Raw genomic sequence first — 27963 nt, 5'->3', positions numbered from 1 at the left:
ACTTTTATGTAGCAAAAGAATAAAAACAATGTGTAATCAACTTCATAATGGTGGTTAACTGGGAGGGCCTGGAGAAAATAGCAGGTGGGATTCCTACTTTATTACCTCAAAAAGAAAAATAGAGCAAATATCCTAAAATGTAAACATCTGATAAACCCTAATGTAGGTGCACAGTTGCTTCTTCTTCTTCCTCTATTACCTGGTACCGGGGATTGAACCCAGGAGGCTTTATCATTGAGTTACAACACCAGTGTCCTCTTCTTTCTTTTTTAAATTTTGAGATAGGGCTTCACTAAATTGCTTAGGCCTAGCTAAGATGCTGAGGCTGGCCTTAACTTGCAATCTTTCTGCCTCAGCCTCCTAAATCACTGGGATTACAGGTATGCACCACTGTGCCCAGTTATAGCCTTCATTTTTCTAATGCTTAAAATATTTATTTGCTAGGTATAGTGGCAAACACCTATAATCCCAGGGGTTTTGGAAGCTGAGGCAGCAGAATCCCAAGTTCAAAGCCTCAGCAACTTAGTGAGACTCTGTCTCAAAATAAAAAAATAAATAGGGTTGGGGATGTGGCTCAGTGGTTAAGCATCCCTGGATTACATCTCCAGCATATACATATACACATACACATACACATTCTCACACACACACACACACACACACACACTCTCTCTCTCTCTCTTTCTCTCTCTCACATTGGAAAAGGCTATTTCCAAGGATCCTTAGGGCAACCATACAAACAAAAGGTTTCATACTGCCATATGCAGTGGCTCACACTTGTAATCCCAGCAGCTCAGGAGGCTGAGACAGGAAGATCGGAAGTTCAAAGCCAGCCTCAGCAATGGCGAGGAGCTACACAACAACTCAGTGAGACCCTGTCTCTAAATAAAATACAAAATAGAGCTGGGGATGTGGCTCAGTGGGTAAGTGCCCCTGAGTGCAATCCTTGGTACAAAAATAAAAATAAAATTAAGGCTTCATATCCTTCAAGGGGGCTGCTGTTTGTGGCTACTGTACAAAATATTTACTAATTAAAAATAAAAGCAAGAGGAGCTCAGTGGTAGAGTGCGCATGCGGCACTGGGTTCGATCCTCAGTACCACATAAAAATAAATAAAGATACTGTGTCCATCTACAACTAAAATAAATAAATAAATAAAAATAAAAGCAGGAGTGTGGTAGGACACACCAATAATCCCAGCTATTCGTGAGGCAGATGCAGAAAGATTAGTTTTTTGGTTCTGGGGACTGAACCCAGGGACACTTTACCACTGAGCCACATCCCCAGTCCTTTTTATTTTTTATTTTGAGACAAGGTCTTACTAAGTTGCTGAAGATCTCACTGAGTTACTGAAGCTGGCCTCAAACTTGCCATGTGGCCAGCCCAGGCAACATAGACTCTATTTCAAACATAAAAACTAAAGCCAGGAGTGGTGGCACACACCTGTAATCCCAGCAACACGAGAGGCTAAGGCAGAAGGATAACAAGTTCGAGGCCTCAGCAACTTAGCATGACTCTCAGCAACTTATCAAGACCCTGTCTCAAAATTTAAAAAATAGCTGGGTGCAATGGCACATGCCTGTAATCCCAGTGGCTCAGGAGGCTGAGGTAGGAGGATCTCAAGTTCAAAGCTAACCTCAGCAACTTAGTGAGGCCCTAAGCAACTCAGTGAGACTCTGTCTCTAAAGAAAATTTAAAAATGGCTGAGGATGTGGCTCAATGGTTAAGTGCCCCTGAGTTCAATCCTCAATCCTAAATAACTAAGTAAATAATACAAAGGACTGGGGATGTAACTTAGTGGTAAAGGGCCCCTGATTCAATCCACAGTACCAGAAAAAATTAAAATAATTAAATTAATTAATTAAAAGGTGCTGGGGCTGGGCTGGGTAGCACTCGCCTGTATTTCCAGCAGCTCAGGAGGCTAAAACAGGAGAATTACAAGTTTAAAGCCAGACTCAGCAATGGTGAGGCATTAAGTAACTCAGACCCTATCTCTAAATAAAATACAAATAGGGCTGGGGATGTGGCTCAGTGGGCGAGTACCCATGAATTCAGTCCCCAGTACCCACTCCACTCCCCCGACTCCAAAAAAAAGTGCTGGGGATGTGGCTCTATGGTAGAGTGCTTTCCTAGCATGCATAAAGCCTTGGGTTCAATCCCCAGTTCTGTGCAAACAAAACAACAACAACAACAACAACAAAATTAAGCTGGGCATGGAGGCACACACCTGTAATTTAAGGGACTCAGAAGGCTGAGGCATGAGGATCGTGAGTTTGAGGTCATTCTGGGAAACTTAATATGACCTGGCCTCTTAAAAAAAAGAAAAAAAATGGCTAGGGATGGGCATCTCAGTGGTAGAGTATCCCAGGGTTCAATCCCCACTATCACACACACACACACACAAAAAAAAAAATGGACATACATACATATTTATATATCAAACACCTAAAAGACCCAAGGGGCACTTTGCCTAAAGCCAACTGATGTTTAAAGAAAAAAGTGGGTAATTTGGACTTCGATTAATCACATAATCCAGACAAAACACTGACTTGTAGGCTCCAGCTTTGTATAAAACCATTAATTTAAAAATAATTGAGCCTGTGGACTGGGGTTGTAGCTCAGTAGAGTAGACTGGTAGAGTGCTTGCCTTGCATGCGTGAGGCCCTGAGTTCAGTCCCCAGCACCCCACATAAAAATAAACAAATAAAAATAAAGATATTTTTTTAAAAAAGAATCTTCTTTAAAAAAATAATAATATTAATTGACCCTATAATCCCAATGACTCTGCAGTTCGAGGCAGGAGAATCGCAAGTGTGAGGCCAGCCTCAGCAGCCTAGTGAGACCCTGTCTCAAAATAAAAAATTAAAAATGGTCTGGGAATGTAACTCAGCAATATAGTGCCCCTTGGCTCTAACCCTAGTAACACACACACACACACACACACACACACACACACACACACACACACACACACACCTGAAAAAACTGAGATAAAACAATATGTCCTGGGTGGGCTTGAAAAACTGCATTTCTGGCAAGTTCTCAGGTGATGATGCTTCTAGTCTGAAGAACATATTTTTTATTTTTTAAATGTTTTTTTTTTTAGTTGTAGATGGACACAATACCTTTGTTTATTTATTAATGTGGTGCTGAGGATCAAACCCAGTGCCTCACACATGCCAGGCGAGTGCTCTACCACTGAGCTACAACCCAGCCCCCTGAAGAACATATTTTAAACAAAAACTCCTACTCTCAGGCTGGGATTGTGGCTCAGCGGTAGAGCACTCGCCTAGCACGTGCGAGGCCCCGGGTTCGATCCTCAGCACCACATAAAAATAAATAAAATAAAGATATCGTATCCAACTATAACTAAAAAATAAATATTAAAAAAAAAAACTCCTACTCTCAACAACTCCATCTTCCTTTTTTTTTCTCTTCCTCCAGGCTCTGTAGGTAAAGAATCATAATATGGAAATAAAACTTTTGCAAAATTAAATTTACTGACTCAAAGCTTATTTTTCCTATTCATTATCTGAAATCAGATGGTAAACCAAATTTAATTATCTTTTTTTAAAAATATTTATTTTTTAGCTATAGTTGGACACAATATCTTTATTTATTTATTTTTATGTGGTGCTGAGGATCGAACCCAGGGCCTCACACACACTAGGTGAGTGCTCTACCAGTGAGCCACAATCCCAGCCCTTAATTATCTTTTTTAAAAAGGAGAAAGACCTTTTACTTAAATAGCTTCTAACTAAGAAAAAATATCTATCCCTGCTATAGTTTCTGAATCTTTTCAGTACAGCTGCTGGAAGACAACATACACACAACCAGAGTGCCCCTGAGTCCAATTCCTAGTTCTGCCCCCCAAAAATAAATAATAAATAAAAAGAACCTTAAAGTTCTATAACTTGAAAAACTGAGGAATGGTCAAAATTATGTGAGAGTAATACAGAAAAACTGAAGCATGTTGGATAGAAATGTTGCTTGAACAAACTAGGAGTTGATAAACAAAACAAACCTTTTTGCTGGACAAAGCTGCTTCTTTGTTGATTAACAAACCCTTGGATAAATTATTTTTATCAGGAGGGGCCTCTGTCTCATCCTCTCTTAGGGCAGACTTTGAAGAACTCAAACAGTGGGAATGTTGGATGGCAATTAGCTCACTGTGAATAATAAGATCAAACATAAACAGATTATCTTAAAGCAATACCCTACATGTATCATACAGTATCATACTTAAAAGTATCTCAAGAAGACAAAACATGTTGTTTTTTTTAGAGAGAGAGAGAGAAAGAGAAAATTTTTTTTTAGTTTTCGGTGGACACAACATCTTTATTTTATTTTTATGTGGTGCTGAGGATCGAACCCTGTGCCCTGTGCATGCCAGGTGAGCACATTACCGCTTGAGCCACATCCCCAGCCCAACATGTTGTTTTTTAAATAAAGAAGCTCTAATTTGAGTATAATATTGGAAATTAATGCATCTTTTGCAAATAAGAATTAAAACAATATTTGTAGTTAAGGGTAACTACAGAATAGGAAATTTCCCTCCTCAAAAAAAAAAAAAAACCCACAAAGAGGGTGTGGTGGGGGGCAGGGGCTTAAGCATGCTATAGGCACTGAATTCACTCTGCTAACACTAAAGGAAGGAAGGTAGATTAGTTCTAGGGACAGGATTATCCAAAAGGGAAGGGGAAAATTAATGCAGAGTAAGGTTAAACTTGTGAAAATGTTAGGTTTTTGGTTTTCGAGGCCAAGTTTGTCAATAGTTGTATGGAGCCTTTTGTGAAAGTGAAACGGTGCCACAGTGGCTGATTCTCCTACAGTTGGTGGGTTTTAGGGAACATGGAAGAGCAGGTGCCTGTGGCTTCTCTCTCCACAGGCAAACCTCTATTTGTCAAATGGAATGGGGGCACAAATGCGAATATTTTACTTAGATAATAGAGTGGACATACAAGTTCTTGTAATCTATGGAAAAATAGGAAAACATAATTATCTTTCCTACTTAGTCACGTATCTGTCATGTGATGCCTTGGCATGTGCCTCCACTGGCAGAACAAGCAGTTACCTCAATTATTTTAAGTCAGTCAGGTCAAAGGGCCTTAGAAGGAAAGGTGATTTTGAATTTGTTTTATACATTAAGTTTAACATATAAATTATATATAATTTGCTCCTCTATGCTCTCAAAACTATCCAACACAAGCTTTTCATCCCTTAATATGTTCTTGTGTAGTAGTGACAAACAGAACGTTGTCCCCTAGTGTGATGATTACTTGCAATCACCCAAAGACTTTTTTTTTTTTTTTTTTGGAGAGAGAGAGAGAGAGAGAGAGAGAGAGAGAGAGAGAGAGAGAGAGAGAGAAAGAGAACTTTTTAATATTTATTTTTTAGTTTTCGGCGGACACAATATTTTTATGTGGTGCTGAGGATCGAACCCAGCGCCCTGCGCTTGCCAGGTGAGCGCGCTACCATTTGAGCCACATCCCCAGCCCCACCCAAAGATTTTTAAAAACCAAATATGACTATAGATGATATTGAATGCAACAACCAAGTTAATTTTTTTTTTTTTTTGCAAATGGCAGGATATGATTTTTAAAGGACTGAAGCTTCTAAAAGGGTCAAAGAACACTCCAAATAATAAGTACTAGAAAGAAATTTTAAAATGAAAATCAATACAATAATTCAAATAAGACTCTCAATATAGAAACTTCATCCTTTCTGTATTTTAAAATCTACAAGCTATGCTTTGTTAAAAATAGCAGACATTACAGTGCCACTCAACCACAAGATTCAGCAAATCTAAAAAGATGAACCTGAATAATTCAGCCTCTGCTAATATCTAATCCATTTTCATCTCTAAAAACCTAGTAAATTTTATCAGCTTATTAAATACAAATATTCGCTTACATGATTTAAAAAAAAAAATGAGGGACTATAAAGTTGAAAACAGATATAAGCTGGATCCAGGATAAGCAGTTGGATGGGGAATATGCCAAGTGACCCTGGATAAGGGCAAAAAGAAATTTTGATATGTGGTTAAAATAATGCACTCTGGACACAGAAGGATACACTTGATTCCAAATAGATCCAGAGGTGAAGAATGCTTCAGAGCAGCATTCCATCCTGCACAGTGACCCACCCATCTGTATTTTAATAAAACGTATTTGGCCAACTCATTACTGGTTTTGTTTTTAAGCCAAATGTTTGCCTCAGAAGTCCCCAGAATCAACTCCTCTCTGAAATCTAATACAGCCTTTGTATAATCAAGCACTCAACTGACTATGCAAGGGGTAAGCGGTCTGTCTTAAGATTTCCTTTGCAAACACTGCTGTGGTTTAACAGGAGGCACAAGGTGGCTACTGCAGCTCTCTGAACTTGCACGCTCTGGCACACACACTATGTGCTGGCATATAGATGTGAGCATCACTAACCTTGCTGAGGAGTTATATTTTGTTGCACTGACACTTCCTGAACAAGTACACACAGATTTGTGGCGAACAATTCTTTGCACTTTAGAAGGCTTGAAAATGCTCATCCACTCCATATCAGACATGTGGCCTGGGGCTTCGATTATGAAGTTACTCGGGTGGCAGCACTTGGATTCATACAGGTCACTGTCACTCTGACATCCTTCATTCCTGGGGCCACATGACATCTCAGACTTTTCCATCAAGTCATGACAGTCCACATCCAGCTTTTCAGGTGGCTTTGCATCAGAGCAGTCGGTCAGGCCCAGGTAAACACTGACATCATGCCACTGCTTTTCATCAGGTAAAGATGCTGAACTTTCCCAGAGCTGCTTCTCTTCATTCTGAAACCTAATTCCACCACCTTTTGATGATGTTTCATGGATCTTGCACAATGTGATTTTGTTTTCGGGTTCACTCTGGATTTTTCCACCCAGAGACCAAGACTTTTGTTTTTCCATTAAGTCTTTTGTAAACAGAGATGATAAAGCAATTATATTTTTTTCCCCAGATTCAGTATTAATCTGTAGTTTCTTCCCTTTGCATACCTCACAAGAAATCTTGTCTGGCCTATTTTGCTGAGCCAATGTGGTCTCAAATTTTGGGTCCTTAACCAGTGACTTCTGACTTTTCTCCCTCTTAGCATCGACTTTTAGGTGGTTATTGTCAAGGTCTGATAAACACATGTCTCTGCTATAGTGGCATTACAAAAAAGGAAAGTTATAAAACACTTGATATCATTATTCTAAGTATTTCTCATATGCCTCATTAGAGCTAAATCCCAATAAGACCCACTGGTCTGATATGCAGAGCCCACTTCCAGCCTGATCTCCTCCAGGAAGCCTTTTTGACCACCAAGCTACAAGCACTTCCCCTTTCTCATCCTTAACTTCTACTGTACTTACTTTATAAATGACCCACTTCCACCAAATCAAGGATACTACATAAATGTGACAAAACCTGTTAGCATACCTTACTTTAAGATTTCTCATGTCGCATGTATTCAGGTATTCTGATCTGTATTGGTCTGATCCCCTAGAAAACACAACTCTTTCCTTTCAAAACGGCATATAGGCCATTTTTTGCTTTTTAGGAGTAATCCCAACTCACCAAGTATCTCTCAGTGGCACTGACATATAAAGAGGAAAAAGTGACAATGTCAGGGGATTTTGCCCTCAAGAGAACCCTGGGTGGAACTGGTGTCTACTGACAGTGGCAGCAGCTGGGCCACAGAGCAATAGGGTAATAACTTCCAACAGAGGCCCCAGAAGGAAAGCACAATAAGAGCTGCAGCACAGCTGAATTCCTGCTACACTGCCTGTAGCAATATTTTACACCGGTTTCCTGCAGCTACTAATCCCACTACATTTTCTTCCAGGGAAAGGAGATGCCATCAATGTCAATCCAATCCAGATCTGGAGAACTTCTCTACTCCCTCTTCCTTTTCACGGCTTCTTATAACATTTCTGCTTAAAAAAGCAGACTAAATTTAATTGTTTAATTATTATGCCTGCTAACTTTATATATTTATACTTTAATTTTACAGAAATTGGGTACAAGTTAGGAAAGTAGTCTCCTATTGATAAGGCAAACAGGAAAATCAGGCTGAGGGCAGGGATCTCAAAATAATCTTTAAACAACTTTACAAAATACTTCATGTTAAGTCAAAAAAGAATTCCAACTTAAGTGTATGTTTATATGTAAATACGCATAAGGTCTGAGAGCTAACAAAACAAATTGTATTGTTATATTTTGTGCATGTACAAGAATGTGACAACAAATACCACTATTCCATGTAGATACACCAATACAAATATGTTTTTTTTAAAAATTTTGAGAGCCAATATGCCAACCCTTAAGTGTTGAGCTCCAACTGCAGATACCAATGCCATTTTTGACGTTATTTCTTGAGGCAAGTATTAAGTCCTATGCATCTTGCTATTTCCTATTCCTGGCCTAGTGCCTGAATACTGTGGGTGCTGAATGAGAGAATAACTGAATGAAGGACTGGTTTACCTCTGGCCTATCTTCTACCCAATACAGATCAGATCTAATGATTTTACTTTTATCAAGTGGCTAAATTAGAATCATGCCTAAAATTCTCAAATCAGGTCTCACCATAACCTAGGACTATTATTAATTTTAGCACATATATAGTATTTCCTACTACATGAGGAATGGTAGTAGGTCCTGGCCTGTGGTAAACACAAAGTAAATATTGATCCAATGATGAAATAAAAGCCAAGATCATAGTAACAGCATATGCTAAGATTACCTGGATGTCAGGGCTTTCGATTCCTCAATCTTTGAATCATATATCTGAATTAATTCCTGAGAATTTTCCACATTGAAATTAAGAAACTGGAGATCACTCTGTTGTTTTACATAAATCTGCCATAGATAGTGATAAATCAATATAAAATATAACAATGAAGCTAAATGGAGGCTACAATTTGTCACTTTCAAATCTTAATACATCAGATAGTTTGCTAGAGAAGTGTGCACTGCTTGCCTTTATTCTCCCTAAGTTCACCCTAATATTTGTTAGTATGGCTGACTTTAAATTACCATAAGCAAGACCTGATCGACTATGCTAAATGTATGGCTAGTGTAGTCAGGATTCCAAAAGTGCCACAGACAAAATTAACCAGTGTACAATTTCTTAGTCCGTTCATGAACATTTCCTTCCTAACAGTGAGAGAAAGATAACTGGGAACATACCTGTCTCAAATTATGCAGTTCTGAATTTGTACGTTCTTGTTTTGACTTTGCGATATCCAGTAACTCATCTTTCCTCTTTTCTCTCTCTACTATTTAAGAACAAAAATTATTAAACACTTTTCATCAGCCATATCAACATGAACCTCTCCATTTCTAACAAGGTAACAATTAACACGGTTGTTGTGTTGTTCCTGAACTTACTGAGAAGAGCTTTACTCCATGATTCTGACTAGATTCTTTTTTTTTCAGTAGATTCATCAAATGGACAACTTTACAAAATACTTCATGTTAAATCAAAAAATAATTCCAACTTAAGTGTGTGTTTATATGTAAATATGTATAAGGTCTGAGAGCTAAAGAAACAAAATTGTATTGTTATATTGTGTGCATGTACAAGAATGTGACAACAAATACCACTATTCTATATAGATATACCAGTACAAGTATTTTTTTTAAAAAAAAGCTTGATAGCCAATATGCCAAGGTTTTTTTAGGAGTTGAGGATGAAGCTAGCTACTTAGCATGCATGAATCCCTGGATTGGATCTCTAGCATTAAAAAAAAAAAAAAAAAAAAAAAAAAGCCAAGAGCAGCATGGCACATGTGTCATCCAGCTACCCCATAGGCTGAGGCAGGAGAACACCAAGTTTGAGGCCAGCCTCAGTAACTTGGCAAGACACTGTCTAAAAATAAAAAATAAAGAGCTGAGAATGTAGCTCAGTGATAAAGTGTCCCTGGATTCAATACTCAGTATGGGGGGGGGGCGGGAATCAGAAAGAAAAAGGTTTTTATTTTATTTTATTTTATTTGAGAGAGAGAGAGAGAGAGAGAGAGAGAGAGAGAGAGAGAGAGAGAGAGAGAGAGAATTTTTTAATATTTATTTTTTAGTTTTTGGCGGACACAACATCTTTGTATGTGGTGCTGAGGATTGAACCCGGGCTGAACGCATGCCAGGTGAGCGTGCTACCGCTTGAGCCATATCCCCAGCCCAGGTTTTTATTTTTTATACTTATTTTTTAGTTGTAGTTGGACACAATATCTTTTTTAAAAATTTTTTTTATTTTTATGTGGTGGTGAGGATCGAACCCAGGGCCTCACACGTGCTAGGCAAGCAATCTACCGCTGAGCCACAATCCCAGCCCCGAGAAAGGTTATTTTTAGATGGAAGGCTTATTTGTCTTTCTTATTATAGGAATGGGATGGGAATGATTTCCAAATCTCTATACTTGATATATGTTATTTTATTTTTAACTTTTTTCATATTATACAAGTAACTTAGGACTGTTTTCATTGTTAAAAAAAAGTTGAACAACATGAAAAAAAAACATGAAAACATGACAGGGGAAGAAATCACTATTTTTGCCATCATGCAAGTCAATGTGATAGAATCTCGCAATTAAGTCCTTCTTATAAATTCTCACTGACTAAAGATTTTTTTACCTCTAAGGAAACCTCATAAGTTAACAAATGAGTTTCTATTTGTAAAAGCCAGACACTCTTTTAAAGGTTTCCTACTTCCTAAAAACCCTTTTCACTTGCCAGATAATCACAATGAGAATTATCTTTAATATGCATAGGGATACAGGTCAAGTATCCCTAATGGATTCTAAGGAGGCTAGCAGGAAGATCTCAAGCTTGAGCCTAGCCTGTGAAACTCAGTAAGACCCTGTCTCAAAATTTAAAAAAAAAAAAAGGGATGAAGATGTGGCTCAGTAGTAAGGAACTCCTATGTTTAATCCCCAGTACTGGAAAAAAAAAATGTAAGCATGCTAAAAATACTGTTTAAAATTACCTACAGGCTATAAGTATAAGGTGTATATGAAACAATAATGAATTTCCTGTTTAGGACTCAGGTTCCATCCCTAAGATGTTTACTTATGTACGTGCAACTATTCCAAAAATCCCAAAGACCCTGAAACACTTCTGGTCCCAAATATTTTGGATAAGGGATATTCAACCTCAATCTACATTCTCAGTTTTTTAGTGCAAAAAAAGACTAAGAGAGGTACTATTAATTTTTAAAATCTTCACTTTTTGCAAAGACTTTATAAATATTTTGCTGAAGCACGGATATTTTAGTGTGACCAGATTTGCAGTAGGGCATTTATATATATTATACATACATACACACACACATATATATGTATGTATATATATTTTAAACTTTTCTGTTTAAAAATTTGTTCTAATTAATTATATAGGACAGTAGAATGCATTTTGACACATTGTATAAAAATGGAGCATAACTTCTCATTCCTCTGCTGTACATGGTGCTGAGTCACACCAATAGTGTAATCAACATGTGTATAGGGTAATAATGTCTTTCTCATTCTACTGTCTCTCCCAACCCCACAGCCTCACCCCTCCCCTCACTTCCCTCTGCACAATCCAAAGTTCCTTCATTCTTCCCTACCCACCACCCACAAATGAATATTTTTTAAAAGTATTTTTAGTTATAAATAGACACAATATCTTTATTTATTTTTATGTAATGCTGAGATTCGAACCCAGTGCCTCATGCATGCAAGGCAAGTAAACTACTACTGAGCTACAACCCCAGTCCCACAAATGAATATTTTTAAACTAGCTTCAAAATGTGGAAAATAAGAACCTACAAGAACTAAACAATCTAAGGTACTATACCAGAAAAGATTAACGTTATTCTTAAGGAGAAATTATTTCACAAAGAACAGAGAAATCAAATAACAAAAAAATTGGGGCTGGGGTTGGGGATGTGGCTCAAGCGGTAGCACGCTCGCCTGGCATGCGTGTGGCCCAGGTTCCATCCTCAGCACCACATACAAATAAACATGTTGTGTCCGCCGAAAACTAAAAAATAAATATTAAAAAAAAATTCTCTTTCTAAAAAAATAAAATTTAAAAAAATTTAAAAAATAAAATGCTTTCCATTGAGCTTTAAAAAAAAAAAATTAGGGCTGGGCATGTATCAGTAGTAGAGAATTTGCCTAGCATGTGCAAGGCCATAGGTTCCTTCTCCAGTACCACAAAAAAAAGAAATTGATAATAGAAGATGGAAATGTTATTATTCTGATTTGATCATTACACATTGTATACATACATCAAATTCTCATATTGTATCCCATAATATTTACAATTATTAGGTCTCAATTAAAAATAAATTTTGCCAGCAATTCAGGAGGCTGAGGCAGGAGGATCACAAGTTCAAGGCCAGCCACAGCAACTTAGCAAGGCTTGGTCTCAAAAATAAATAAAAAGAACTGGAGATGTAGTTCAGTGGTAAATACTCCTGAGTTCAATCCCCAGTACTAGGGGGGAAAAAAAGACCCCTAATGATAATGTTGGTTTCTAAAACCGGATGCACCTGAAATGGAAGTTTACAACTTTTACATATGGTTCTTTCATAAAAGAAGCTTTTTTTCACATTATTTTCTCTTAGATGGAATAGAATAAAAATATTTGCAATCACTGTACATTTGATACATTGCAAAAACATTTAAGAACAATATGCGCTGCAGACTCAACTCTACCCAGACAGTATTCCCTTGGTGTTTGCTAGTGGATACAGAGGACCATGCAGAAAAAAGAGTGAGGAGTCCTCTGTGGAAAGTCACACCCCGCACACTTCATGCTCAGGCCTCCAAAGCAGATCTAAGCTCCATTTTACTTTTTCCTTTTTTAGGGGGTGGGGTGGGTGGGGTGGGAGTGGTGCTGGGGATCCAACCTAGGACCCTGAGCATGCTAAGCAAGCACTCTACCACTGAGCTGAGTGTCCAGCCCTTGATTTATTTCTTTATATCAGACAAGTCAACACCACACAAAACCACATAGAAACAATGAACTGGCATCATTTATATAGTTACATTCAGTTTATTTGAATTCAATTATATGCATAAAGGAAAAAAGAAAAATCAGTTATTTAAACAGTGGAAGTGCCAGGCTTGGTGGCACACACCTGTAATTCCAGTGACTCCAAAGGCTGGCTGAGGCAGGAAGATTACAAGTTCAAGGCCAGTCTGGGAAATTTAGCAAGGCCCTAAGCACTTAGCAAGACCCTGTCTCAAAATAGAAAATAAAAAGGGCTAGGGATATAGCTAAGTGGTAGAGCACACCTGGGTTCAATTCCCCGTCCAAAAAAAAATTGGATGTATAAATAAAGAATGATGAATCAAAAAGAAGGGAGCCCTGGATGGGTGTGGTGGTTCACACCTATAGTTCCAGCTCCTTTGGAGGAGGACTACTTGAGCCAAGAGGTTCAAGGTTAACCTGAGCAGTTGAGACCTTGTCTGCAAAAAAAAAAAAAAAAAAAGAGAGAGAGAGAGACTGTTAAAATATCCCATAAACTTTTATTTTTCCTTTGACATTCCAGGGCATTTTATTTATAACATTTTTAAAATACTAAATTCTTTTTTTAATTAATTTTTTTAAATTGTTGATGGGCCTTTATTTTATTCATCTATTTACATTTGGTGCTAAGAATTGAACCCAGTGCCCTACACATGCACTGAGCCACAATCCTAGCTCTGTAATACTAAATTCTTTGTAGACCTATGAGCTCCTAAGAATTAGTAAAATCACTAATACACAAATGTTGATCCAAAGATTCTCCAAATTCAATGGTAAAGCTATGGATATGCTACATCTTTAGTAACATAAAAAGTAGTATAATTTTGAGAGCCAGCAATCCTAGAAACAATGGAAACAGTGACCTCTGGTGATAGAAAACTGCACCTTCCCCACAATTTTTTTGTTTGTTTGTTTTTGGTGGTACTCAAAATTGAACCCAGGGCCCTGTATAAAAGATTCGCTCAGCAGAGCTCTGCCACTGAACTAAAAAGGGCTAGGGAGCCCCCCTCTTTTTTTTTTTTTAAAGAGAGAGAGAGAGAGAGAATTTTTTAATATTTATTTTTCAGTTTTCGGTGGACACAACATCTTTATTTTACATGGTGCTGAGGATCTAACCCAGCGCCCCATGCATGCCAGGCGAGCGCATTACCGCTTGAGCCACATCCCCAGCCCTGGGGAGCCCTTTTTAAACAAATTGTATTTGGCGATGGGGGGTATCGTTAAGATATCCAGACTGGATTGAAACTTGTAATTCTCCTGCCTCAGTCTCCTGAGTAGCTGTGACACAGGTATTCATCACCATGACTGGCTTCCCCCAATCTTGAGTCACAGAAGATTAAAATTAAGAATTCTACAGTATTTGAAAAAAATCTTAAATATAATACTGTTTTCTTCCCCTTTAATCTGTAGAAATGTATTCTTTTCCTAGAAGGAGGAGTACTGAGGCTAGGTAACAGTGTACTCCAAAAAGCGTTAATCTAATTTTCTTTCTTTCTTTTTTGGTGCTGGGGATTGAACCCACGGCTTTGTGTATACGAGGCAAGCACTCTACTGACTGAGCTACATTCCCAACCCTAATCTAATTTTCTATTTGGAACTTCACCTCCAAATCTATGATGTTCCTAATACAAACTACTGAAATGAAAGCCTAATAAAACCTTCGATGACAGGGTTAGTGTAAACAAGCTCTACACATCAGAGATTCTCAACAGGGAGCGGGAAAGGACAGGTCATCACTAGTGGAGATTCTGGGGCAGTTTTCATGTTATCAGAGGAGTTAAGACTGCAAATGGGGAAACTTGCTTAGTCAAGGAAAATGCATCGGCATTCTTATTTTAGGGTCATACTGATGCATATGAATATACTTACACTCATGACTTACACATGAATATTTTTCCAACTGCAATTACTACAGGTAATTAATTTGCAAATTGGGAAAATACTGAATTCCTCATTTTTATTGGGAATTTGCAGAATTACAAACATTGTCCTTGCCAGGCAGTGTAGTGCATGCCTGTAACCCAGCTATTTGGGAGGTTAAGACAGGAGGACCACAAGTATGAAGCTGGCCTCAGCAACTTAGTGAAAACCTTGTCTCAAAAAAAAAAAAAAAAAATACTAGTGCTGGGGATGTAGCTCTGTGACAGAGTGCTTGTCCAGAATGTATGAGGCCCTGCATCAAATCTCCAGTACAATCAATCAATTAATAAACAGATGGGAAAAAAATTAATTAATCAACAGATAAGTAAATAAACATAAATAAATAAATGGGCTGGGGATGTAGCTCTGTGGTAAAGCACTCTTGGGTTCAATCCCCAGTACTACAAAATAAAATAAACATTCTCCTTACATCAATATATAAAATTCTTTTCAAATAACTTTTTTTGGGGGGAGGGACATGGTCTTGCTCTTGCTGAGGCTGCCCTCAAAATCATGATCCTCCTGCTTCAGCCTTCTGAATGCTGGGATTACAGGTGTACACAACTGCACCTGGCTTAAATGAGTTTTAAAGGAATATTATGCTTTCAGTGAGAAGAAGAATGATAGGCTCAGCACAGGTCCTCATCTCACAGAAAAGGGAACAGTTACTTGGAAGCTTAATTACAGTTAAAATTCCCTACCTGGTCCCTCACCAATTCCTCAAAGGGCAGTAAAAACAAAATAAAACACCAAAACCTGTTTTGAGACAGGTGTATTTCCACTAGCCTGTCATAGCAGTACCATAGAAAGTTTAGGTTATTAACATTTAACTATTCAATCACTGTAATTGTTATTATTTATTTTTTTTTTACCAGTAAAAGCCAATTCGTCATGCAGGCAGCTTTTCTCTTGCTTAAGGCGAATGATCTCTTCTCGCTGCTCATTATTTTCCGTTGTCTTTTCTGTTAGGTCCTCTTCATAAACAGAAGGAAAAAAATTCCTCAAATAAATACTGGCTTCCTAGGAAGCTATACACTATGAAGAACCCTTATGTCCTCAGCACAAACTACCAGTTAATCTGAAAGCTGGACATCTGGCCATGTTCCTGGCAGCAACACTCGTTCAAGGTTTTGCTACCTCTTGTCTGGCTGGTCTCCTGCTCTGGCCTTGCCCCTCCTGCACAGCCCGGCTTGCACACAGCAATCTTTACAAATAAAAACTGCCTGTGCCATTTCTCAATAAGAAGTCCTCCTACTGAACTCAGAATGAAGTCAATACCCTTCGTTGCAGACAAGCCAGTGTGACCTGGATATGTCCCTTTCCTTGATCCTCTCCCCCTTCTTTCCTTCTGCTCCTAGGACATGGATGAATTAAAAGGAAAAATAAATTCAGCTTTTGGCCTCTGTTTCTGGCAAAGATCTAAAATCCTGGCTTTCCCATCTTCTCTCACTGGAAAGACTGCACCACAGTTTTTGCTAATGAGGTTACTTAGGAAGGGCCAGCCCCTTGGTAGCTTCCAGATGGCTCTGGGTACAGCAAGATCTAGGGATTAAAAGAGCTGGAATTTTCAGCCCTACCCACTGCCTCCCAGAAAGGGAGGCAGGCCTGGAGACTGAGTTCTATAAAAATTTCTGAACAGGAGATTTGAAATTTAAGGAAAACTGGTTTGGTGAATACATGGACATATTCAAGTAGCACTCCAGAGAAGGAATAGGAGCTCTATGCATGGAATCCAGCTCTTCCGCCTGCTGTTCCTGAACTGTGTCCTTTATAATATACCAGAAAAGGAGGTAAAGTGTTTCCCTGAGTTTTATGAACCATTCTAGGAAACAATCCAATCCAAGGAGGTAGTTACTGCCAGTCAGAAGTAGAGGGGACCCCCTGAGATTTGTGACTGGTGTCTGAAGTCTGTCTTTAATCTATGGGGGCTAAATCATATGTGGTGGCACATACCTATAATTCAGTGACTTGGGAGGCTGGGGCAAAAGGATTGCAAATTTGAGGCCAGCCTTAACAATTAAGGGAGACCCTGTCTCAAAAAAATAAAATAGGGACTAGGGATATAGCTCAGTGGTAGAGTACCCCTCAGTTCAACCCCAGAACCCAAATCATCAACATCATCATCATCATCATCATAATCATCACCACTACCACCACCACCACCTGTGGGATCTGACACTAACTCCAGGTAGACAGTGTTGAGTTGAACTGAACTGAATTTTTGAACACTCAGTTGGCATTGAAGAAATGGAGAATTTGTTGGTGTTAGAGGGAAAAAAAAGTCCCAACCTTAAAACTCACCCTAGTGCTTCTGTATTTTCTGTTTCTTCTGCCTGGAAGGGTTTTTTGTTGTTGTTGTGTTGTTTTGGTTTTTGGTACTGGGGATTGAACCCAGAGGTATTTTACCATTGAGCTACATCCCCAGTCCTTTTTCAATTTTTTTTTTTTTTTTTAGGATTTCTTTTTTAGTTGCAGATGGACACTATACCTTTGTTTTGTTTATTTATTTTTTTATGTAGTGCTGAGATTGAACTCAGTGCCTCACACATGCTAGGCGAGTGCTCTACCATTGAGCCACCGCCCAGGCCCTCCTTTTTAATTTTGAGACAGGGTCTGAGTTGCTGATCCTCCTGCCTCAGTCTCCCAAATCACTAGCATCATAGGTGTGCACCACATGCATGGCCTGTCTGCAAGGTTCTTGGCCCAGGTCTTCACAGGGCTAGTTCTGCCCACTGTCCAGTTTCAGTTCCCATGCTAACTCTTCCAATTTGCCTCCCCAGTCCAATGAGACTAAATGAGTCTATTTCCTTCATTCTCTTTCTAATTCCCAATATCCTACTTTTTTTTAAGTACTGAATTTATAAAATATTTATACAACAGAATTTTTTCACTTGAATATTTCACTGAAAAATGGACTAAATATTCAATAAACACTGAATATTTACAATGTATTCCTGAATTATCAAGTGTTGATCTAAAAGAGAGGACAGAGTCTATTTCCACTAACGCAGGACTCATAATATGATTGTAATCTTAGCAGAAGCTACAAATGAAAACAAGATCTACGAAATTTACCACAGGTCAAGATTTAAAATGCTGAGTCTTTTAAATTATATTAGCCAAGATAAAATTTCATAATTTCAGAATTTTTTAGTTGAAAGAAATGTAAAGAGTCATTTGTTCAGGAATACACAAGAACCTTCTCCACATCACTCTCTTGCTTGGTTTATCCAAGAAGACCTTGCTGCCTCCTGAGGCACTTCACACTACATAGAGGCAGAATGATTTCCCTGCCACAGTTCTGTAGCTGCTTCTAAAGTGGCCTGTTCCACAGTAGGGTAGTCCTCTCGTCTAATGCAGCAGCCATTTATAAAATGTGATAGTATGGGTGCAAATTTAAGACTAAAATAATAGCTCCTCACCAGGCACAGTGGAACATGCCTGTAATCCCAGGAACTCAGGATGTCGAGGCAGGAGGATTACAAGTTCAAGGCCAGCCTCAGCAGTTTAGTGAGGCCCTAAGCAACTTAGCAAGGCCCTAAGCAACTTAGTGAGACCCTGTTCGAAACATAAAAAGGGCTAGGGACATGGCTCAGTGGTTAAATGCCCCTGGATTCAATCCCCAGAGCAAAAAAAAAAAAAAAAAAGATAGCTCTTCAATCAGTTTATTCTGAACCTTCCAACCTGCCCAAGGGGAAAGGCCAGAGAAAAATAGGGCTGCCTCCATATCCTTTGTAAATTTAAAGTCTGACACCATCACCCATATCCACATTTAAATATATACACTATATATAACAAATATATATAAAGGCATTTGGCAAACTTTGCTTCATTTCACTATAAAACTTTAAGAATCAGAGAGAAGTGAACTGACATGGCTTTGAATCATAGGCTTGGTCCTACTTCAGATACCAGTCACCAAGGCACTCTGGCAGACTGTTAGTGGTGACTCCTCATCCCTCCCTACATATGACTTTGCAATGCTACCTGACTTTGCGCTCAGCCACATCACTTGCTTTGGCCTACAGAATAAAGCAGAAGTGACCCATGTCAACTCCAGGACTCAATCTTAAGTGTCTGCTTTTGTGTTAAGTTTTGGCTTCACTGTGGGAAGAAATGCCTTGGCTAGCCTGCCGATGAGAAGACCCATGGAGCAGATGAGCTTTTTGAGAGGTCTCTTGAGTCCAACCAAGACCAGCCAAATCCCTCTTCCAACACTGAATTTAATAATTGTCAGGACCCATGCTGCTGAGACACTGCCACTGTCTGTTATGAGCCACATACCAGCAACTGCTAACTGATACAGCTACCTAAACTATGGCAAGAGTTTTTTTTAAAATATGATACATTATGCAGTTTATCCCAATTTTATTATTTATCTTGTAACACAAAAATTGCAACATAATTCCATGTAAATGAAACAGACATTTCATGTTAGAACCCAAAGCCAGGAACAGCCCCATTCACTCTAAGATTAAGGGAACCCAAATGAAGAAATATATTCCCAACATAGCATATTACCATCTTACACTTGCATCTCTTCCTTACCTTTTAATTTATTGACTTCGATCTTAAGTGTCTTCAATTTCTGCTTATAATCTTGCTTTTCTTTCACAATACAATTCTCCACCATCTTAGCATCACGTAAAGCATGCTCTAACATTTTAAATTTACCCGAACAATCTGCAATGTGATTGACTGCCTCAATAATATCTTTGTCCTAAAAACCAAGTTGAAAACTGTTAAGCTACATTTTAAAATTCCAATTAATCAGTAAGAAAAGATTACATTTACACAGGCCTCATGGTGCCCCGGTTTCTTTCTAAGCACTTTTCATGTTAACTCATTGATCTTCACCATGACTCTATGAGGTAGACACTACTACTGCTGAGCGATGGAGGAATCAACAGACTCCTAAAGGGATTGTTACTTGGCCATGACTGTACAACTAGTTAGTGATGGGGCCACCATTCGAACCCAGCTGACTGGCCTCAGAAGCCATGTGCTATCATTATACCTTACTGTCTCTTGGAAAGTTTAGAACCAGACAATATGATGACCTAACATACTGGCACAGCAAGAGAAATGGTGGCAGCATTTGGACTGGGAAATTATTCTCTGCATTACAAATAAATCCCTTAAGCCCAACATTTCCTCCCTTCTTTCAGTTCATTAAGATGACCAGACTCTGGCCAGACATGGTGGCACACGCCTGTAATCCCAGTGGCTCAGGAGGCTGACATAGGAGGATCTCAAAGCCAGTTCAAAGCCAGCCTCAGCAATTTAGCAAGGCCCTAAACAACTCAGTGAGACCTTGTCTCTCTATAAAATACAAAAAAGGGCTGGGGATGTGGCTCAGTGTTTGAGTGTCCCTGGGTTGAATCCCTAGTACTCAAAAAGGGAGACAGGACTCCAAGACTCACTATGAGCATAGCCAAATTAGAAAATATTATTATTGAGGGTCTTTGAATCACAAATAGGTATGTACTAAAAATCCAGTTAAACAATACCTAAAAGTCTAAAATAATAAGAGTTTTCAACCTACCCCACTCTCCTGAAATAACTATTATTAACAGGTTTACCCCTACTTAAGCATAAGCATTTTTTTGCTACAACATCATATATGCATTTTGGAAAAAAAAAACTTATTCTGCACATCTCATATTAGGAGGATTTATAGGGAGATAAAAAGGGTTGGAGCAAACCATTCAAAAACCAATGGCGGACTGGGGTTGTGGCTCAGCAGTAGAGTGCTCGCCTAGCATGGGCAAGGTGCTCGGTTTGATCCTCAGCGCCACATAAAAATAAATAAATAATAAAAGACATTGTGTCCAACTATAACTAAAAATAATTATACTAAAAAAAACAAAACAACGGATCCAGGAGTGGTGGCACACACCTGTAATCCCAGCAGCTCGGGAGGCTGAGACAGAATGATCATGAGTTCATAGCCAGCCTCAGCAAAAGTGAGGTGCTAAGCAACTCAGTGAGAGATATCCTGTCTCTAATAAAATATAAAATAGGGCTGGGGATGTGGCTCAGTGGTTGAGTGCCTCCAAGTTCAATCCCTGGTACCAAAAAAAAAAAAAACCACAATGGAAAGGTTGGGAGTGTAGCTCAGTGGTACAGTGCTTGCCAAGCATGTCAAAGGTCCTGGGTTCAATTCCCAGGCCTGAAAAACAAAACATCCAAACCAACAAAAACTGTTGAATTACATGACCAGATCAATAGGAAACATATACACACACAAAGTCCTACTACATACAACAGCACAATTGTCAATGCCAGTAGATACACAACTGTCACTCTATCTCTTTCAGCCTAAAAACCCAGGGCTCCTTTCTCCCCTGATAAGTATGCCCTACAGGGCATTTGTTCTAATACTATTATTTTTCATCAGAATAAAAACTCCAATTCTCCATGTGCTGCTTTTTCACAAATCCACTATTCTAATGTGGGGGGGAATATCTTTGCAGCATCTTCATTAATACTCACTGCTTTGCCAGAGAGTTTGCTAAGATGGACAGCATACTGGTTAGTTGTTTTTTGTTACTGGAGATTGAACCTAGAGGTGCTTTACCACTAAGATGCATCTGAAACCTTTTTTATTTTTTTATTTTGAGACAGGGTCTTGCTAAGTTGTTTAGGGCCTCACTAAGATGCTAAAGCTGGCCTCAAACTTGAAATCCTCCTGCCTCAACCTCCCAAATGGCTGGGATTATAGGCATTGCTACTAAATTAATTTGTAGATTTTGATATTTGTTCTTTAATTTTAAAAAAGTTTGCCTATAATCACATCAAAACAATGTGTTGGGAAAAATTACAAATGAATTAGCATTATCATTCAACCTCATCCCCTAGTTACCAATATCAAAGACATGTTACATTAGAAGAGATTGTAGATCACTTTATATAACATTATGACTATATCAATTCTCTGACTGATAACAGCTTTCCTCTCCATTTAAAAAAAAAAAAAAGGGTTAGCAAGCAATTTGCCAATAACTTCACAATACCTAACAATGAATACTTGGGAAGAAAACAAGTCAACTCAGGCATGCTAGTCCATGGAATGGGCCTTGGAGACAAATGTCCAGAAGTGGAGTCCTACCTCCTCTCTCAATGCTTTGGGGACATGATTTTAAATTTGTTTCTCTCATTTCTTTTTTTTTTTTTTTAATTTTTATTAGTTATCGATGGACCTTTATTCATTTATTTGTTTATATGTGGTGCTGAGAATCGAACCCAATGCCTCACACATGCTGGGCAAGCGCGCTACCACTGAGCCACAACCTCAGCCCTGTTTTTCTCATTTCTAAAATAAGAATTTAAAACAAAAGCAACTTTGGCAGCTCTGCATTTATGGGTGGCTAAGGGACTTAGGTAAGATAAAGTATGTGAATATGATTTGTAAACTACAAAATGCTCTGGCAACTGGAGATATAATTATTTTTAATTACCTTAAGTTTTATCATTGTAGTGAGAGCCTGTTCTCTAGCTTGTAATTGTCCTACCTGAGCAGAAAGTTCCACTAATGTGTTGCTGAGATTTTCGTTTCTAGCCTACAAGGGAACAACACAGAAAATACTCTTTGAGTCCTTTTAAATTTTTCATTTGTTACTAGCCACAATCCATGCTCACCTCCCTATTTTGTTTTTTAACTTTTTTTAAGGAAAAATGTAGGCTGAGTAAGAATCATCAAAAAGGAATACAGGTTTCCATTTCTTCATTAACTCTAGCATCCTCTCAATATTTGCATTTGCCATACTGAATTACACTAGTTATGTTTGTAAACATGTCTATTTCCTAAAATTTTAATGTATAATTTTGGATCATGGAGAAAGGAAAAAAAATGAGAACTGGATGCATAAGAGATTTGCTTCCATGAAATAAAGTAGTTTTAATGAATTTTGTGCATTTTGTGGGGTGTGGATATACACCATTTTACATTTGTCAAAATCCTGTAGAATATAAAACACAAGGAGTGAACACTTATGTAAACTGTGGGCTTTAGTTTACATAAATGTTAACACCTGGACTCATCAATTCTAACAAGCATACCACTGCAATGCAGGCCATCTGCAGAGGGGAGGTTGTGTGTGTGTGTATGTGTGTGTGTGTGTGTGTGTGTGTGTGTGTGTGCAGACAGGGCACATGTGGAACTCTCTGTACTTCCTGCTCTATTCTACTATGACCCTAAAGCTATTCTAAATAATAAATTTTATTAAAGATATCTTCCATTTTTCATGCAACATATTAATAGATTCTAGAATCATTTTTTACTTATTTTATAGCTAGAAACGAACTAGAACAGTACTGAAAAAAACTACATGCTTACTATATGCTTATGAATTAAGGTTCATTATATTACCAAGATCAGTACTGATATCATTATGTAACAAGAATATGAAAAACAGCTGCTTCAGGCACAGTGGCACATGCCTGTAATCCCAGAGGCTTGGGAGGCTGGGACAGGAAGATCACAGGTCCAAAGCCAGCTCAGCAACTTAGCAAGGCCCTAAGCAACTTATGAGACTTTGTCTCAAAATAAAAGAGGCTGGGAATGTGGTTCAGTGGTTAAGAATCCCTGGGTTCAATCCCCAGTACAACAACAAAAACAGCTGTCTTTTTCTCTACCTCATAACAAATTAGCTCAAAAAAGATACATTGACTCACTAATTAGACACACAAAATAAGTCTTACAGATATTATTACTAATATACTATTAACATGATATAGATATATTTATCATAACAGACAAAACTCAGAATTTAGAAAGCAGAATTGTGTGTGTGTATATGTGTGTGTGTGTGTGTGTGTGTGTGTAAATGTGTGTTACTGGGGATTGAACCCAAGGCACTATACCACTAAGGTGCATACCCAGCCCTTTTTATTTTTTAAGACAGGAACTCACTAAGTTACCCAGGCTGGCCTGGAACTTGCAATCCTCCTGCTTCAGCCTCCCAAAGAGCTGGGATAACAGGTGTGCAACACTGCACCTGCCTAGAAAGCAAAATTTGAGTCTATCAAAACTTGATGAAACTCATTTCAGACTTTGAGAAAGGTTTTCCAAAACAATCCATTATGGATAAAATGGTAGATGCTATTAAACCAAATGGCAAAACAGTTCAACAAGGGTAATAAGGAAGCCTAACCTCCATGATAGGATAGTACCATGCTTCTGACTAAAATAGTACGAAGAATACAAAACTAGGATGGATGGATGGATGGATGCATGGACGGGTGGACTAATGGATGGAGATTGTCTACACACACATTAACAGCATATAGATATACATCTATGCACATAACTTCTTACATACATGCATATGAATTTTTAATGGAAACATTTACATCTAATTTTTCAATAACTGGATCACAGAATTTGGACTAGTAAAGCTTATCAAAAAATAAAGCCAACCTCAAGGTCTTCAGAGAGGAGGGAAGAATGTGTTGCCTTTTGAGCCATCTCCTGAAGCTGTAGTTGAGTCTTCTGAAGGACTGTTTGACATTCAGTTTGATTGGACTCAAGGACTTTTACCTTCTTCGTGAGTGACTTAATTATTTCAGTTCTTTTATGTAGTTCACCTGGGGGAAATTTCATCAACAACTTGTGATTAGATCTGATGCTTAAAAGGCAGTATTTTTAAGGGCAGTAGTTAAAGAGTAAAAAGTGTATTAAGAGGGCTGGGGTTGTGGCTCAGTGGTCTGGTGCTTGATTAGCATGTGTGAGGCCCTGGGTTCAATTCTTTGCACTACATATAAATACAATAAAGATCTGTTGACAACTAAAAATATTTTTTTTTAAAAAAGTGCACTAAGACATTTCTTAGAAGATAATTATTTTAAAACATTTTCAAGAGAAGCCTGGGCAATCTAATGAGATCTTGTCTCAAAATAGAAAAAAAAAAAATTTAAAAAAGGGCTGTGTGAGACCTCTATTCAGTCCCCAGAACTAAAAATATCCCCCAAAAAACAAAACAAACAAACCAAAAACAACAACAAAAAAACTACTCACATTTCATTGTGCAATACACAATACTGTATTGTACTTTAAAAAATGGCAGGCTGCAGTGGCATAAGCCTGTAATCCTAACTACTCAGAAGGTAGAAGCAGGAGACTTGCAAGTTCAAGGGCAGACTGGGCAACTTAGCATGATCATTTAAAAGGGCTGGGAATATAGCTCAATGGTAGAATTCCCCTGGGTTCCATCCCTAGTTCTAAAAAAGAAAAAAAGAAAAGAGAGCCAGGCATGGTGGCACACACCTGTAACCGCAGTGGCTCCTTCTCAGGAAGTCCGGCACAACATGAATAGATGTTCAAGATTGGCTTCAACCATTAAGAAATTTCATCTTGCCATGGCACACGCCTGTAATCCCAGCTGTTTGGGAGGCTAAAGCCGGAGAATCACAAGTTTAAGGCCAGGTCAGCGAGTCACTTAGTAACTGAATGAGACCCTGTCTCAAAAAAAAAAAAAAAAAAAAAGTGGGGGGGGCGGGCTGGGGATATGGCTCAGTGGTTAAGTGTCCTTATGTTCAATTCCTTGTACCAAAGAAAAAAATGAAACATTTCTTTAAGGAGCAACACAGAAGCCCCCTAAATATCACTTCCTGAACACAATGGCTCCAATTTTCACTTTCCTGGAAACCACCATAAGCTGAGTAATTAATCATTTACTTGCCTTTGTGTGTGTGTGTGTGTGTGTGTGTGTGTGTGTGTGTGTGTGTGTGTGTTATGGGGGGGGAGGGTACTGGGGACTGAACCACTGAGCTACACCCCCAGGCCTTTTTATTTTGAGACAAGGTCTTCACTGCTCAAGCAATCTCAAATTTGCAATCCTCCTGCCTCAGCCTCCTAAGTCCTTAGGATTACAGACATGCACCATTTTGTTTGGCTCCATTTCTTTGCATCCCTTAAAAATACAGTTTTATCTGGGCTGGGAAAAAAGCTCAGTGGTAGAGTATTTGTCTAGCACACACAAGGCCATGGATTATATCCCCAATACTGAAAAAAAAAAAAGATCCATATATAATATTGTATATAGTTTAATTTTAAGTGTATAAATACTATAGTTTAATTTGAACTAAGACATTTTTAGAAGATAATTCTTTTAAAACATTTTCAAACTATAATACTATAGTTTAATTTGAATTAAACTGTGTGAATTCTATTTGCTTCTTTCACTTAAGATTATGATCCTGAGATTATTCACATTTATATAGCTCATGTCTGTCACTAAGCTACATAATAATCCACTAAATTATTACACCAAAATTTATTTACTTTTACTTTGCAGCTATTTTTTTTTCCAATCAAGAGTGGGGGTTGCCTGAAGAGGAAGAAAAGGAGAGGCAGAGAGCAGAGAAAGAGAGCAGCAGAGAGGAAAGAAAGAAGAGGAAGAGGACAGAGAGCACTTTGCAGCTATTTTAAACAATGCTGCTCTGTATTTTCTTTAACATGCATCTTGGTGCATATTTGCAAGAATTTCTCTAGAGTCTTGCTATCCAAAATGTGGTCCTTGAACCTGTAGCTCTGACATCGCCTGGGACTTTGTTAGAAATAGACTCTTGGGCCCCAGACCTACTATTATCAGAATCTACTTTTTATGTATGTGTACTAGGGATTGAACTCAGGGCCTTGAACATGGTAAGTATACTTTCTACCACTGAGACACACCCTAGCCCAGAGTCTACCTACATATTAGGTCTGCTATCAATTCACAATTCATTAAAAGTGGAAATGCTGAATCACTGCTGGAACATGTTCCAATTGCTGGAAAATTTCTTATAAGAAATGTTATTTGTCTCTAGTTTTACTAGATACTGTAAAATGATTTCCCCAAGTAGTTGTGCTGAGTTCCCCCCAGCAGTGTATGAGCCTTCCCTTGGCTCCAATCTTCCCAGGTACTAACCAGGCCAGACTCTCCTGTGCTTCTAAAATCAGAAAAAACAAGTGTATTTCAGGTGGGACGGCTGTGGACTTGGCTCCATATCTTACCAACACCTGACAATTTTTACCAGTCTGGTGAATGTAAAAAGGCAGCTCATTATTGTCTGAATTTGAATTTGCATTTCCCTAATTACTAATGAGAATGAGAAATGCCTATTTAAGTCTCATTTTAACATATACTGATGGCTATAGATTATCTTTGTCATATAGGTTATTTTTGTTTTTTACCACATTTATATAAGAGATAGATTATACTACATTTAATGAGCAATCTTTTTCCTTTTATGTTTATTTTTTCTTTTTTACATTTATTTATTTATTTATTTATGTGTGGTGCTGAGGATGGAACCCAGGGCCTCACACGGGCTACGTGAGTGATCTACGGCTGAGCCACAACCCCAGCCTCATGTTTATTTTTTGAGCAATCATTTTATTTATCTATTTATTAAGTACTGGGGATTGAACCCAGGAGTATCTTACTTCTGAGCTATATTCCAAATCTTTAAAAAATGATTTTTTTTTTGAGACAGGATCTTACTAAGTTGCCCAGACAGGCCTAGAACTCATGGTTTTCCTACCTCAGTCTTCCAAGTAAGCGGGATTACAGGCATGTGCTACTGTGCCCAGCTGAACAATCATTTTAAACACTGTATGTGTGCAAGTGTGGGTGTGGCCAGGGTAAAATCAGATTGTCATCAATGAAAAAATGGTACATATTTAGACTGTCATGTTTATAGAAACCTCTTTGTGGTACTCTACCACTGAGTCACATGCCACCCTTTTTGTTTCTTATTTTGAGACAGGTCTTGCTAAGTTATTGAGGCTGGCCTGGAACTTGCCATCCTCCTGCCTCAGTTTCCCAAGTCACTGGGATATAGGTATGCGACAGGCCCACTATAAGCTATTTTTGAGAACATGATAGTTTAAAAAGATGACCATTTTAGAACCTTAGAATCAAGTTCAATACCAAAAGTTTAAAATCTTTAAGTACACACGAAATGGCTTCTCATAGGACATCTTTATTCTTATTTTTGTTCAAAATTTCTTCAGAAAATGACCTGACTCTCACTCTATA

The 27963-nt window shown here is 38.3% G+C and overlaps 1 protein-coding gene across 10 annotated transcripts in view; it reads right to left on the bottom strand.

Moving 5' to 3' along the window:
- The window catches only part of Ccdc62 (coiled-coil domain containing 62), a 42899-nt gene that overhangs the window by 10034 nt on the left and 4902 nt on the right, over window positions 1-27963 (bottom strand). For 2 of the 10 annotated variants that reach the window (XM_013360413.4, XM_021729280.3), the window contains exons 3-10: window positions 24360-24526; window positions 22399-22500; window positions 19487-19658; window positions 15811-15912; window positions 9195-9283; window positions 8749-8864; window positions 6438-7166; window positions 4025-4169 (exon numbers count right to left, since the gene is read on the bottom strand). In XM_013360413.4, the coding sequence (XP_013215867.1) occupies window positions 4025-4169; window positions 6438-7166; window positions 8749-8864; window positions 9195-9283; window positions 15811-15912; window positions 19487-19658; window positions 22399-22500; window positions 24360-24526 (1622 nt within the window). Of the gene's footprint in view, window positions 1-4024; window positions 4170-6437; window positions 7167-8748; window positions 8865-9194; window positions 9284-15810; window positions 15913-19486; window positions 19659-22398; window positions 22501-24359; window positions 24527-25205; window positions 25397-27963 lie in introns of all 10 variants that reach the window. The other 8 variants (XM_078039278.1, XM_078039279.1, XM_040289545.2 and 5 more) reach the window with 8 other exon arrangements.

This window comes from Ictidomys tridecemlineatus, chromosome 2, assembly GCF_052094955.1.
Source record: "Ictidomys tridecemlineatus isolate mIctTri1 chromosome 2, mIctTri1.hap1, whole genome shotgun sequence".
NCBI lineage: Eukaryota > Metazoa > Chordata > Mammalia > Rodentia > Sciuridae > Ictidomys > Ictidomys tridecemlineatus.
This window is presented reverse-complemented; position numbering and strand designations above follow the sequence as displayed.